Below are 14,450 nucleotides of genomic sequence, written 5' to 3' on the forward strand. Positions count from 1 at the left end.
GCTGCTACAATAAACAGGTTCTACATTCATGATATTACTGTGTATTTAGAAACTGTTCTGGTTATTTTATGTCCCACAACTTAAGCCCCCTGTTTACTATCCGCCCCGCACCGAACTGTACGCGAACATCTGTAATAACACCGGAAAGTTAAAATGTTTAAGTCGCATATTTCCCTTCGCCCTTGGTGATAATATATCAGTGTTGTGTTTACAACTAGTTTCCGCTCCCCTTGACCCAAAGGTTAAGTCAGGCGACGGCAGTTTACTCAAGTCAACATATGCTTTAAGATCTATGGTATGCCTAAAGGAAAGTCAAGGCCATGAAACACACTGAACGGATCTCATCAAAACAAAGAAAGTAAAATTGTTTGTTTTTGGCCTTGTGATTTGGGTGAACCGGTCCTTTAAAGCCCCTGATTTAAGAGCAGTCAGAGTTGCACGAGTGTCTCTATATTAAAGAAAATATAGAACAGGTCACGACTGTATCCTCGTTGTTTCAATGTATGTCCTCATATTTAATTTATGAGGCCGACATAGGAGCTGCACAACTGATTCAGTAAAAGAATGTGTCTGTAAGGAGAAACATAAAATGATATGTCCAGCCATATCATTATTAAGTATTAGTTTTAATGGTATGTCTTTATCAAGCTATTTGAGAAGGCACAATAAACTTAGAAAGAATAAAGTAGATGTATTAAACATCGCTGCACGGTTTTGTTTTAATTTCCCATGTCTCCTTTTCCAGAGTCCAAACCCAGATGATACCAAACTAATTCAATAATCTGATTAGTGGTAGTCTGATCATTTTTTTTTCTTTGGTGGGGGGATGTGATCCGTTACTTCCCAGAAGCGCTCTGTGATGGTTGGTGCTTTCTGTGTGACCATGTTGGCTTTGAGAACAGTGACTGAAGTCAAAATGGTTGACAGGCGGCCAACTGAGCCAAGCCCTACAGAGCTGCGATGACCTCATTCTCCCGACTCTCTGCTCCATCAGCTGCTCCGCTCGTTGACCACGGGGTCGGGACTGAGCTGCTGAGGAGAGCTGGCTCCCTCTGCCTGAGACACTTGGACTAGCAAGCTGGTGGAAATACTACAGCAGCTGTTTGTGAGCACGAGTTGCTTCTAGTGGCCACATTTTAAGAAAATTCATATGGTTTTCTAAGAATTTCCCCTCAAAGTTCAGAGTAGATCCTGGTAAAGATAAAAGGTATTCCTAAAGAATCTTCAGAGAGCTCCTAAGGTGAGATTTGTTCAGAGCAAGGATGAGTTTCTGAATCAGAAAGGAGTCATTTATCTGTTGTGCTATATTTCCTCATGCCTGCTTCTTGGCTTGTAGTGTGACACTGGAGCCAAATCTACATCTCAAAACACTTATATTCTCATTGACCAACTGAGCCAGAAGCAAACAGGCTGTCATTGGGTGAGAGTCATTGGATTTCAAGCTGTTTTTGCAGTGTCAAATCATGGCATGCTCTTCATTCCACAGAGATGGATAAAAGGAAGATGGGTTCCTCCATATGAGCTGGGTTCTTCCTGTTAAAAGTGAAGAATAAAGGGCTTGCTCTGGGGGTTTCAGGGAACAATGTGTGTCGCTATTGACGCTATATAAATAAAACTGAATTGAAGTGAAAGAGCAAATTTTCAAGCATCGTTAGCTCATGCCAGCTTACTTGCGTTTCTGGGATTTGCACCACGTTTAACAGCCTTCACGAAGCCAACAGAGACTCCTCAGGTGAGTCCTGGTTGAAAGTTATACAGAAAAGAGAAAGATAGGAAAAGCAAGACAGGCAATACATGCACAGATAACAGAAAGGTAAAAGTAATGAAGGACGAAGGCCTGTGACGCGCTGGGCGTGATCGTGCTGTAACTCCGTGAAGTAAAAACACAACAAGTGCACTTTTGAAAAGATATATTACTGACTTTAATCACAATCTATCTCAGCGGAAACATGTCTAATTGTGGAGGACCGAGGCAGCGCAGTCAGCCTAGCGGCCCATATCCCCTCTGGACTGAAAAATAAAGAAAACTGCATACGAAAATATATTTAGACACATATCTATCTGCATACAAGCTTCAACCAGTTAATTTAGCTCAACGTACAATTTATCATATGCTGGAAAAGTAAGGCAGGATTTGGTCAGATAGCAAGCCAATGACAGCCTTTCTTTTGGACTCTGCAGGTTACCAGACTGAGCTACGGATCAGATTCTAAACCAGGTAGGCCTCACATTAGCTTGCTAGCTTGGTAAAAAAAAAAAACATTAAGGCACTTGAGGTTCCACAATGTCAAAATATTTGTTCAGACTTCCTACAGAAATGTGGCTCTGTGTCCTCTGGGCAGCCATGTCCTGTTAGTCACGTCAATGAGATGTCCAGGGAGGATGCTGTTGCAATATGGCTGAGTATATTAGAGCTGCAGCCTGTTAAACCAGCATGACTGTAGTTTATGATTCCAAATTCAACAGAATTTACATGTAGTGGTGGATGACACACCGTGTGACCGGTGGTGCATGCAGAGACTCTTGCAGTTTATAGGGACAGAGTTAAAACCCAAGTTAGCTGCAGCCTGCTAAACCAGCGTATCTGTAATTTATTATCTGATCCACAAATAGTTTAAAATTAAATGATTAAATTCAGTGTGAAACTCGTCCTGACCCCTGAGCAGCAGAGAAATCAAATCATGCAAGCTTTAAGCATCATGCATTGCTCAACACACAGAACCCAGATTAAAAAAAAACAATACTTCACATCCCCTGAACAGTTTCATATCCTCTCTCTTTATATGTCTTTGTTACACTAATTGGGGCACTATGCAAATGAGATAACGTCTCTTTTTTTTTTTTGCTCCCATCACTCAAGCTGACCGTTCTCTAACAGGAATAAACTCTTTCGGTTTAACTTCTTTTCTAGCATTACTCAGCTCTTACTCTAAATCTGGAGCATCTCAGGCGTTCATTTGTCTAATCCACACACAACTGTGACCTCCACGACTGAAATCAGTGCAATGAGAAAAGAGAATCAATTACAAAGTTTGATTTCAATGGCCTTTTTTTTCTCTTCCCCTGCAGTGTTTCCAAATTCAAAAGAATTTACTTGTGGTGGTGTAGGACGCACCGTGTGACCAGGTTAAATTGTGCTGCTACAATTTACAGACGTCCCCTAAACGCCACACGTGCAGGCTCTGTGAGTAGACGGCTAAATAAGAGGAAAACTTCCACAATAAAATCCTGCGAATCAGGATTATAATTCTTCACCGACATTTAAGGACACGACATCCGACACTGGATTAGTTCCCGGGCAGCGTGCAATAAAAAAATAAAAGTAAAAATGCTCCAGAATTAATCACATATCTGCCAAAAAGTTCCATAAATAAAACATATCAGAATAAATGAAAGGCTGCAGTAGTTCGATTTCATAACACCTTCACTGATGCACCCGAGGCACTGACAATCACAGGTAGTTAGTAGTGGTCCCATACATACATATATGTGTGCATTATGTTTAGTTTGGGAGACAAACCACCAATCATCTGATTTCAGTGTTGTGTTTTCTGTAAACTACTGATCAGCTGGTGAATCAGGCTGCGGTCTCTTCCACACTGCCACCTAGTGGACACAAAGCCTTTGACATCCAAACTTATTCACTTGAGTAAGAAGCCGGAACAGAAACAACCATGAAAACACAAAAAGAGAGAGAATCGATGTACAGTTGACATGATATTGTGCTTTAAAAGGTTCTCCCACCATCATACACCCCTTTACAATCATGCCACATTTCCATTATACTCCTAACCCTCATGCCCACCCACCCACCTGGATGCCTTACACCCATGGGAGTCTGTACGAACTTTTCCTCTCATGGATGTGAGACATCACACAAACAGCCTCTGACCCAGATCCCACTGTCGCCTGCAAACACATCGAATGCGCATGTTGAACCCTTGCAGCTTCAGAGTGAAACTAAAACTTACCGCTAAGAACAAAACAAAAAGGACCAACAACCCGACCAGAACATTTACTTATGTTTTTTTTTTTTTTTTTTCAAATGTTCGTCAAACCCAGGAGGGCCGCTCTGCAGTCAGGCTGGAGAAAACCTTCACTGAGCATGCCCACCTTAAACAGCAATACACATATGTACACAGATATTTACATGCAATCACAGTGACGCATCCACTTCCTCGTCCCCCTGGGCTAGCATGGCTGTGGTGGTGGCTTTGCATGCTACCAGTCTCGCTTCAACATGCATTAGTGACAACTGGAAGCTGAGGTGTTGCCGCTGCATTTTGGTTCCACTACAGGACGTAGTCATCCCTTAAAGGAAAAGATGTCTGAACTTCAGTTAACGTGTCTGCAGGAGTTGTCGTCTTGTAGAGATTCAGTCTTAAATCAGATGTTTAGTGAGTTTAAAGCAAATTTATAAACTAGCTTCACATTTTTTTGTTGAGAAACTGCAAATGCTCAAAGTAAAGAGTACTTTTAATCAACCTGATCTGAGGCCACTTTATTAGGTACACCTGTAAACTCTACTCATGTCTGAATGAACTGAACTGGACGTCAAGAATCTCATGGAACAAAAACTGCCAAAGAAAAGCTCAGTAAAGGTTGAGGTGACGATTATGTGCACCTGTGCAACCTGTGCAATCTAATGCAGCGTCTAGTGCAGGGGTGTCAAACTCATCTTAGTTCGTGGGCCACGTACAGTCCAATTTGATCTCAAGCGGGCCGGAACGGTAAGATAACGGAATAATAACCTTTAAATAACGACAACTCCAGATTTAGTGCAAAGAAGAACAAGTAAACTAGGAGAATCCTTAAAAAAAAAAAAAGATATTTTTTAAGAAAAATTAGTGCAATTTGGGCACATTGCTGTCTGCTGTTTATTCCTGGGCCTCAGTGTTGTGTACATAATTTTCGCACTTTGCAACTTCATCCTGCGGGCCACATAAGACCCTCTGGTGGGCCACTTTTGGCCCGCGGGCCGTTTGTTGACACCCGTGGCCTCACTGAAGGGAGGAAAAGTATTATGAGGGATTCCGATGCAGACTGCAGGGATGACGACGTCCACGTGGAGCCAGATGCAGACCTACTGTGACTTATTAGCACCTCTACCGAGCAGGGATGGGACAAATGAATCAATATACCACAATGCAAATCTCCTGTGATACACAAAGCTGCATCTTTTGAGTGTTTAAGTCTAAACCGGTAGTTTAGGTGTTCCGGTTAAATCCCAGCTGTCTGTAAGGTTTAGCGAAACTGAAAATTCTCCTCCAGAGCTCCACGCTGTGCTGCATCACAGACGATTGCATTGTAGTATATTGTAGAATCACTTCTTTAGTGATTCTTTAGTGAAATGTTTCACATTTCCCACCCCAACTACATTAATAAAAGGTACTAAACTCATTAAAATATTGACACAGACGATGTTTTACTTAGTTAATGGACATGGGCGCTTTATTGAGAACTTACTTCAGCAGGACGAGGTCATAAAGGCGAGAGAAGACAATCTGAGCTCTGATCTTTAAGACAGAAACTCAACTATCACCCAGATCCCAGTTGTCATGATTACTTCATCGCCACCAGCCCTGATAACTGGCCGTGGCGCAGTCTGAATATAAATTTGTTGCCTGATCCTGATTGGATTTTATTTTTAAAAAAAAGAAAAAATAAGAAACACCCCAAACAAGCCCAATTTGCTCAAACCAAATATCCCAAATTTATATCGGGGAGGGGGAGGGAGAGGGGGCTGGAACAGGGGGAAAATTTCAACCACCACCGACCCTAGGAGCCCTGAGGGGAGGGGGAGGAGCATGCGGGGGGGAAAGCGTGGGTGACGTCTGGGTCTTCCTGTCGATCAATCATTCCTGTCGGAGAGAAGCAGTGTGTCTTTAAGGGGTTGTAATGATTTCCTGTTCCGAAATAAACAAAACACAGGTACAGCTGTTATATTTCGTTCAAAGTTATTTAGTTTGAGAAGATAAACTGAGAAAATGAAGGATGCGAAACAGTGACACAGCAACAACAACACACACTGTGTTCTCTCCCAGTCTTGGGTCGTTCCTCTCACTCAGTGCAGATGTATGACGTTTTATAATTCAGTTTTGCACCAATAGTTAGATTGCGTCTGCTTATTTCACTGCATGTTAAACTGAGGTTGAACTGCAGTGAAACGTGGAAGCTGCCTTGATTCTCTCACTTTTAATAACTTTAATAAAGTTATTAAAAGTGCATAAACACTTTCATAAAACTAGAAGATGACATCATTTACACGTCAGAAAAACCTTAAGATATTCTTATACTGCCTTATATATTCCTATATATTATTAAGTTTCATTATTTATCTTTAATATCGCTTTAGATCTTTAATATATTTGATTTGTTATTTTAAAAAACGTGAATTCGGTGACTTCTAGTTCTTCTAGTGTTCAAAGCAGACCAGACAATAAATCCAACAGAAATACATAAATAATAAATTTCATTTAAATAATTTGAAAAAGGCAGTAACCAAAAAAATAAAAACAAAATAATTAAACAAAAGAAAAGAAAAGAAATTAAAAAAAAGATTAATTACTATCAGACAGTTTGGGCTAATGCACAGTCATCATGCAAAAAAAATATACCAAGTAGAAAATTGTTCATTTCCTTCTCGTCATTTTCCTGACAACAATGCGATATATGTGTTTAAACTGGAAACAAGATTAGAAACCCCAAAATAAATAAGAAAAATAAAATAAAAATAGAAACCCCACATCATCCGTCATCTGGCCTCTTAAGGAGAAGGTGATAAACTGAACAATATCTCAAATATGATATTAAATAAAACTGTCTGCAGCTGCAGCTTTACTCCACAAGGTGGCACCAAATCACCAGCACAAATAACATAAGAGTAAAAGCACAGAATGCAGTGCAGCACTGCAGAGCTAGCAAAAATGATTTTGCATTTTGCAGATGGCCGTGTAAAGGAATGAAAGCAATAGTTATCGCTGTAAGTGTTTTATTTCCACTTGACTGGATCCAGCCGAATGATTCCCAACTTCACTGGAGAAGGGCTCACGTGAATCAAATTCTCTTTTCAAAGTGAGGTGTAATTAAACAAAAATGCACGTAGAGAAGTTCCAGAAGCTAAGCACCTTTTAAACTCTGTCATGTATTTTTAGATTGCTTCGCTCACGCTGCAGCCTCTGACCTCTGGGTCCTGCCTTCACTACATCAATGTGGAATGTAGTGCGACTCAGCGAAGCTAATCTGCTGTAAGACAGAATTTAGCACGGTGCCTCAACGCCAGCAGGTTCCTGAGAAGTGATCTGTCCGTCGTTCGCTCTCAGACCTTCTCTCTCATCCAGCTGGATTTCTGCTGTTTCATTTCACCAAACATTCACTATAAAGAAAGACTCCTGCACCTCCTGCTGACATCTTACCATACGACTCATCGAGCATCAATCTTTGGAGAGTGTAGTTTTATTTTTGTATTTGTTATTTTACCTGTTTGATCATCTCTCCGGTTCTCTCGATGACGATGGTCTTAGCTTCTTTGATGGGAGAGGTGACCTGGTAGTCGTCGCTTAGCAGGCCGAGGATCGGATACTGGTTCCTGTATCTGAAAACACACGGAAATATTACACAATACTCTGGTTGAGAGCTGATCGTGGCCTGGCAGATGTACACTGGGTCACCTGCACAGTCAAATAGTTTCATTCTGTCTTTTAGTGACTCAAACTGATTATATTATCTCAGCATCAAATACAGTACCTCTTGGTGATGATGGTTTTGGTGACGTTCTTGGAGGGGTCGTTCTTTTCCTGCATTAGCCTCCTGATCTCCTGAGGGCCGCAAGAGAACAAAGGTCAGCACAGTCGAGCACAGGTTTTATTAAAAATATACAGAATTGAACATTTTACAACTTCTGTTTATAGGTCTTTGTTTCTGAGCAGATTTTGTCACATTTTCCTTTTTCTTCACTGCAAATTAACTCCGAGCCAAGCTCCCTTTGTGTGTCATTATGAGAAACTACAGCACAGGTATGCGGTGCCAGCACCCTGAGGTGGCAAAAACATTCCTGAGCTTAAATTAAGAGCCACGCTCCAGCCGATGCCGCTAAAAGGTCAGAATGCGGTCGGACCTGAAAGGTGGCAACAAATCAGGTGAAATAAGGGAAGGAAGCAGCTCACAGGTTTAGTATTTCAGTAACGAGCTGTTTTCATTCACACACTTCATTCCAGGTAAGTCATGCAGCTTGTTTCTGCCTGACTGGATGAAAACCAGGAACGGCTTTGTCTTCAGCAGCCGTGTCTGCAGAGACTTATTCTGGGTCATTACACTGAATTTATCCACATTGGTTTCTATTCAGGATGAAAAGAAGAAGCGCTTACGTCAGCAGCGCCGTCGCTCCAGTGGTAAAGTAATAACAAAACATTAATCAGTCTGATGTAATATGTTGTATTTCAGTGTCTAACTGAGGATTACTGAGACTTCAGGTGTGCTCTCCTCCAGGTTTCAGACCGTTTCCTTTTTATAAACACGTCACTGTTTCAAGATCTTGGCAATAAAACAAAGTAAATATAATTTTATACACGACGGTTAAAACTGTGGGAATATGACGCACACAGACGCTGCGGCCTAGAGCTATTTCTGGTTTTTATACACACACGTCTATTTAATTTCTGCTCTATTTAATTAGTATTTCTCTTCTTTTTAATCTTTGTAAATATTTAGTTAGTTAGATTGCTTCCTTTGCACTGCATGGGATTTCACACAATTTTGTTGTACTGTTTTTTTAATGACAGTAAAGATTCTGTTTCTGATTTCCAATTAAATGAGGTTTTGCATGTTTTGGTCAATTTACTGCAAACCCATCCACGCTGCCTTAACTGAAAACCTCCTGAAATGATTTCTACCATTCCAGGCTTCCACCGTTTTCAGTGCAACTTAATGTAAAGTTATGCATGAAACTTGCTCCTTTTAATCTGTATTTAAATTAAAAAAATATGCCAAGCCGCTGTGAAAGAGGTCAGCAGCAAAAGGTATTTTAACGTATTGGATGTGAATTATCGAGGCAACGGTGGACAGGAAGCTTCTGTGTTGTGTGCATGTAAAATTATCATTTTTATCAATGGAGTCTGGTGGCTGTCTGGATTTCTTTCCCTGCCTTACATGCAGGTACTACCATGCTGTAATACTACGGTGGCTGAGAGAGCTCAACTTGTGCGCTGCGAATACACCAACGAATACAGAAGCACGGTGCAAGAAGAACTGAAGTAATGAAAAGACTCGAAATGAATCTTTAAATATTATTAACGCTATGAAATCTGTGAATGTTGGATGAACTCAGGCCATTTATGTCTGGTCTCCTAACCTAAGTTTGTCGCTTTTGAGCTACGAGACCTGAAGATATCTCGGTCTCGGGACAGAGGCCTTTAAATAAATAAATGAATCTGTCTGGTTCCAAACGACAGCGAAACGGCTGAAGATAAAAACAGTGTTCGCTGCTGCAGACCTCCTCCTGTCGGGTGATGGTGGTCTGCCGCTGGTCCAGCATGGTGAGCAGCTCTGAGATCTTCAGCTGGAGGGTCTTCTCTGAAGCTGAGGACGACTGGCTAGTGCTGCTGAAGGTGCTGATCTCCATCTCCATCCTTGATATCTGGGTCTGGAACAAAAACAACCGGAAGTGAAACCAGCATGTAAATGACAGTATTTTGCTTTTATGTTGATTTGTTCATCATAAGAGATGTTTGTTTTTTTGTTCATTGACTGGAGAGAGCTTATATGCATGAATATAAACGGTCAGAGAGCGTTACGGTAGATAATGTGAAACTAATGGATATGTAGGTAGTGCTGCACGTATGTTTTCATAAAAATGGTTAAACCAGGCAAAGGAAGCTACAAAACAATGAGGATATGTCTTCAGGAGATCATGAGTCACACATTTTACTTTAGTTGGGTTTTTCTCTGACTTCCTGTCCACAAACACAGCTGTCCAAAGCACATCTGTAACTTTCTGTTTGGTTCGTAGTGTGAAGATTAAGTAAATGAATCTTTGTCCCTCTCACCCTGAGCCTCTGTAGCTCCTCTTCTTTTTCTTCTCTTATCGTCCGGAGCTGTTCGCTGTACTGACGCGTCAGCTCGTCTGTTTTCAAGCGCAGGGTGCTGGTGCTGGTGCCTTGGCCTGCCAGCTAACGGACACAGAGAGATTCATTGAAACACTGAACCCTTTCATGCAGCTGCAGATAAAAATGTCTGGGAGTTGGGGCGAACGGTGAATGACCTTCTGTCGGAGCATCTCGTTCTCCTTCTCCAGCGCTCTCACTCTTCCCTCCACCTCTTTGAGCTGGAAGTCGCGGCTGGAGTCGGAGCCCCTGGTGCTCATCAGCTGGCTCTCCAGGGAGCGCTGGGCGGCGGTGGTTTCCTTCAGAGACAGCTGCAGAGAAGAACCAACATAGATTCAGAAACGCCCGATGTGATCTGCTGCTCTTTGCAGCGACAGGTTCCTGCAACCCTGACGGTCGTGAGGTTCACTTTTAGTTTTTATATTTACATTTTAGGCTGCTGAGGGCGTTCTGTGATATTTCATCCACCACATTTATATCAGTTTGAACTAAATATTTATGTCAGTATGGCAGAGACGTTAGCTATTTCGCTAATTGCATATCTTGTGCAATAACTTCTGTCACCTGCAATATATTCCATTTGTCTTAATGTTCACTTATTTTATCCTAACGGTCTGCTGCTGCAAATTTATTAAGGGATTACTTCATCTCGTCTTCTTTAATTTAACAGTTACTGTCAGAGTTTATTGCACGAGTTTAATTAACAACTCGTGTCTCGTTCTTGTTGTTTCAGCAGTAATAAAACTGTCCTCCTCAAGCTTCCGCACTAAACGAGAAGACGACACCAAAAGTCAGCAGATCACACGCATGTGAAGCAAAATGACGAGTTAGCACGACTTATTTGGAAGAGAAATAAGGCAATAATTGTGCAGTAAGAGTTTCTTCCTGCTATATAGTGTGCACAAGACCAGATACTGTGTAGTTAGTTGTATTACAACTGGTAGAAAGCATTGAAAATAAGGGATAAAGACATAAATTGTGTATTTTTATTTGTAGAAGAAAAAGAATAAATGTGTGCACCGTCCACAGTAACTCCAAACACAAACAGAGCACCTACCTGGAGCTGTCTGTTGTTTTCTCTGACGGCCTCCAGCAGCGAGTCGTACTGCCGGGCCTGGTCCGCTTTGAAGTTCAGATCTCTCTCCAAAGACTCCTTCTCACTCTCCAGACGCTGTGAGCACAGACAGAGCACAGTAAGTAATTTAGCTTATTTTGCTCTTACACAGATGCCTCACACGTTTAGTGAGGATGAGGATCTCAGCTGGTGACGCCACACGGGCGCCTCTTCTTCCTGCAGCATCTGAGGCACGAACACCAGGATACTCTCAAACTTTTACAGATGCACCGTCGAGAGTATTCTGGTTGCTGCGTCTGTAAAAGTTTGAGAGTATCCTGGTGTCCGTGCTGCAGAGGCTGGTAAAATCAGCCCAATGCATCACCAGGTCAGAGCTGCCAACCATCCAGGACATTTACAGGCAGCGCTGCAGGAGGAAGGCTCAGCGGATCCTCTGACCCCAGCCACCCCAGCTAGAGACCATTTGCACTCCTAGCGTCTGGCAAGCGGTTCTGGAGAACCTGCACTCGAACCAGCAGGTTCAGGGGCAGTTTCTACCCACAAGCCATCAGGCTACTGAACAGCTGAATTGCCACAAATACACATGCACAATTCTGTTTCTATATATTTATCTTATTTTGCTAAATATATCTTTTATTTTATTTATCGTATTTTTGCTTCCATGAAGTCAAGTGGGCTCCATGCACCAAGAATTTAATTACTGGTGATGATGCTGCATTGTTACAGAGTATTGGACAATAAAGAATCTTACATCACTTTGTTCCACTTTATCACTTTCTGATCTGAATATGTTCAGGAATTCGAGGGCACTACACAATAAATACGACCGCAGTGTGTGAGTAATGACAGTAATAAGCTGTAATTATCTGGCATCAAACCTGCACATACCTGCTGAACTAATTTGCATGTCTCATAAAAATCTCATGCGATATGTGCTCTTAATCCCGTGGGTACATACTGTTCTAGCCTGACACAGCCTGGAGTAAAGACCTGGATTTTATTTGATGTAGTTTAGTCGCAGTCCTGCCAAAAGGAATAAATATGACAGAATCTGGGCTGCAGCAATAGCAGTGGTGGGCCGTCAAACTTTATCAAAATCACTCACTTACATTTTAATATTTTCCCTTTAATCTTATGAAATTATTCCCAGTAGTTTATTCTTTTCATGTTAAGTCTTGTCTGTCTCTCAGCTGTGGTGTTTCTGCCAGTGTAACTTTGCATCAGATCTTTTATCCAATCATATTTCAGACGTCACGTGCTGCTGGAGTCACAGAAATCTGCCTATCCGGCTATCGATCTGGTTGCAGATCTTCTTAGAAAGACATTTTCACGGTGAACTTTCCAGGAAAAGCTGGATATTGTGAGGAAAGGCCGCCCAACCCTGGAGCTAGCTAGCCTGACCCAGCCAGAGACACTTTCAGGTCAGCAACTATGAGCGCTACCCCTGGTTGACAGGCTCTGAGGAGAACTCTGAATAGTTTCTAAGTTCTGGTGAGTAAAATGAATTATATTTACATCTGTTATGGACATTTTTGATATTTTATTGGGTGCTGGTGGCTGCAGAAAGTGAGTTTTTTGCTTTAGTAGTGGCATTCGTCCTGTTGTATTGCATATACACAAGGTAATTGAAGGCCTTGGTGGAAAATGCACGGCCTAAATAGTAAAAACACTGCTCAATCCCTCAGTTTATGCTGCCAGCTGTGAGCCATGTTTGACTATTCAGGAACTTGAAATGTGTATTTATGCAACAATTACACGAGAACAAATCTGTAGGAGAAGAACCGCAAATAAAAAGCCTGAAAATAAAGTAATAATCTATGCAGTCAGTGTTTTGCCTTCACTAGTGTTTGTGTCTGCTAGACTATTTGCATTCTTTGTTTTACAACATGAAAATGTGACCGTCTGAAATGTAGTGTTTGTTCTTTTAATTATTTTAAGTAGCCTAGAAAATAGCAACTTTAAAACGAACAAGTAACAGCGATTAAGCTTTTCATTGAGAATGCCCTCCTTGCTCTGGTAGGACTTATCAAACTGCGTGCAGAGGTTTAATTTCTGCTCTGTATTGGTTGAAACATGCTCCACAATGTCCATACCTTTGTGGATACTTATTCCAGAGAAATTTGTTTATTACGTACTGAACTCCCATCGGCAAGATGGTTTGATAATGTGCTAATGAGTTTGTTACCGTAGATAATTGTTTTGTTCTACTGCCAACGCGAGTCAAACTGGAAGCTCCGGTTTCTTCAAAAACCACAATTACTGATGAACTGCTCTCTAATGATCCTGTTTCACCTATCAGCCAGAAGTCAGGCTCATTGTGTTTGTACCGGAGCCCTTTTAGCATCTGTTAGCCTCAGAGCAAGGTGTGGACTCTCACCCTCAGGTCCTCAGACATGTGGAGGAGCTCTTCTCTCAGACTGCTGAAGGTGGACAGCAGCAGACGCATGCTCTTGTCTGCAGTGAGACGAGTCTGAAACAGAAAGACACAGAAGGGTTAAGACCAGGGCCGCCAGAGAGACACCTCCACTTATTTAAAGAATCACCAATGAACCTAACCAGCATGTCTTTGGACGGTGGGAGGAAGCTGGAGAACCTGGAGAGAACCCACGCAGACACGGGGAGAACATGCAAAGGGATGACATGGATAACAAACCAGAACCTTCTGGCTGTGAAGCATCAGTGCCATCCCTAAATAATTCATATTTATGCCAATTTTTTTCTCTCCCTTAATAAATTATGTGATCTATTTCCAACATCATGTAAAGTATTAATCTGTAATTAGCAGCAGCAGGTGCATTACTCTCCACTGCTGCTAAACCCATGTACATTTATTTATTTTGTTCTTTGCTTATATTTCTTACCTTTTTAATAAAAGTGCATTGTAATTTTTGCTCTGTTTAATATTATTTCCTTCTGTGTTAATAAAGTTCAGCCTTATCTTATCTTATATTTACTTACAGATACATAATGGTATAATAATGGGGTTAAAAAAAGCGATATCAGACTTTAGTGGAGCAGTTCACATCATCTTCTTTATGACCTGATACCTGATGTGATGAAATACACATGCACGTTACAGGAAAGGGTTTCAATGCAGAGAAATGCCTCATAATTACATTAAAACTAACTTAGCAACGTTTATTTAACTGGAATGATGGTTGAGTTCTCACCTGCAGCAGGTAGCGCATTTGTTGTTTGGTCAGCTCAGTGGCTCCTTTGGGAATCAAAGCCTCCACCTCTTTCTCCGTCTGAACGCAGAACACAGAAATGAAACT

The 14,450-nt window shown here is 41.5% G+C and overlaps 1 protein-coding gene across 2 annotated transcripts in view; it reads right to left on the reverse strand.

The window, feature by feature from the left end:
* Positions 1 to 1,898: 1,898 nt before the first annotated feature.
* Positions 1,899 to 14,450, reverse strand: part of pof1b (POF1B actin binding protein) — a 32,862-nt gene continuing 20,310 nt past the window's right edge. Inside the window, exons 5-13 of one of the 2 annotated variants that reach the window (XM_084565423.1) lie at positions 14,346 to 14,423; positions 13,553 to 13,645; positions 11,158 to 11,271; positions 10,259 to 10,411; positions 10,044 to 10,166; positions 9,491 to 9,640; positions 7,747 to 7,817; positions 7,480 to 7,594; positions 1,899 to 5,861 (exon numbers count right to left, since the gene is read on the reverse strand). In XM_084565423.1, the coding sequence (XP_084421549.1) occupies positions 5,856 to 5,861; positions 7,480 to 7,594; positions 7,747 to 7,817; positions 9,491 to 9,640; positions 10,044 to 10,166; positions 10,259 to 10,411; positions 11,158 to 11,271; positions 13,553 to 13,645; positions 14,346 to 14,423 (903 nt within the window). In that variant the 3' untranslated portion in view covers positions 1,899 to 5,855. Of the gene's footprint in view, positions 5,907 to 7,479; positions 7,595 to 7,746; positions 7,818 to 9,490; positions 9,641 to 10,043; positions 10,167 to 10,258; positions 10,412 to 11,157; positions 11,272 to 13,552; positions 13,646 to 14,345; positions 14,424 to 14,450 lie in introns of both variants that reach the window. The other variant, XM_084565422.1, reaches the window with a different exon arrangement.

Source organism: Chelon labrosus, assembly GCF_963514085.1.
Source record: "Chelon labrosus genome assembly, chromosome: 17".
Classification (NCBI taxonomy): domain Eukaryota; kingdom Metazoa; phylum Chordata; class Actinopteri; order Mugiliformes; family Mugilidae; genus Chelon; species Chelon labrosus.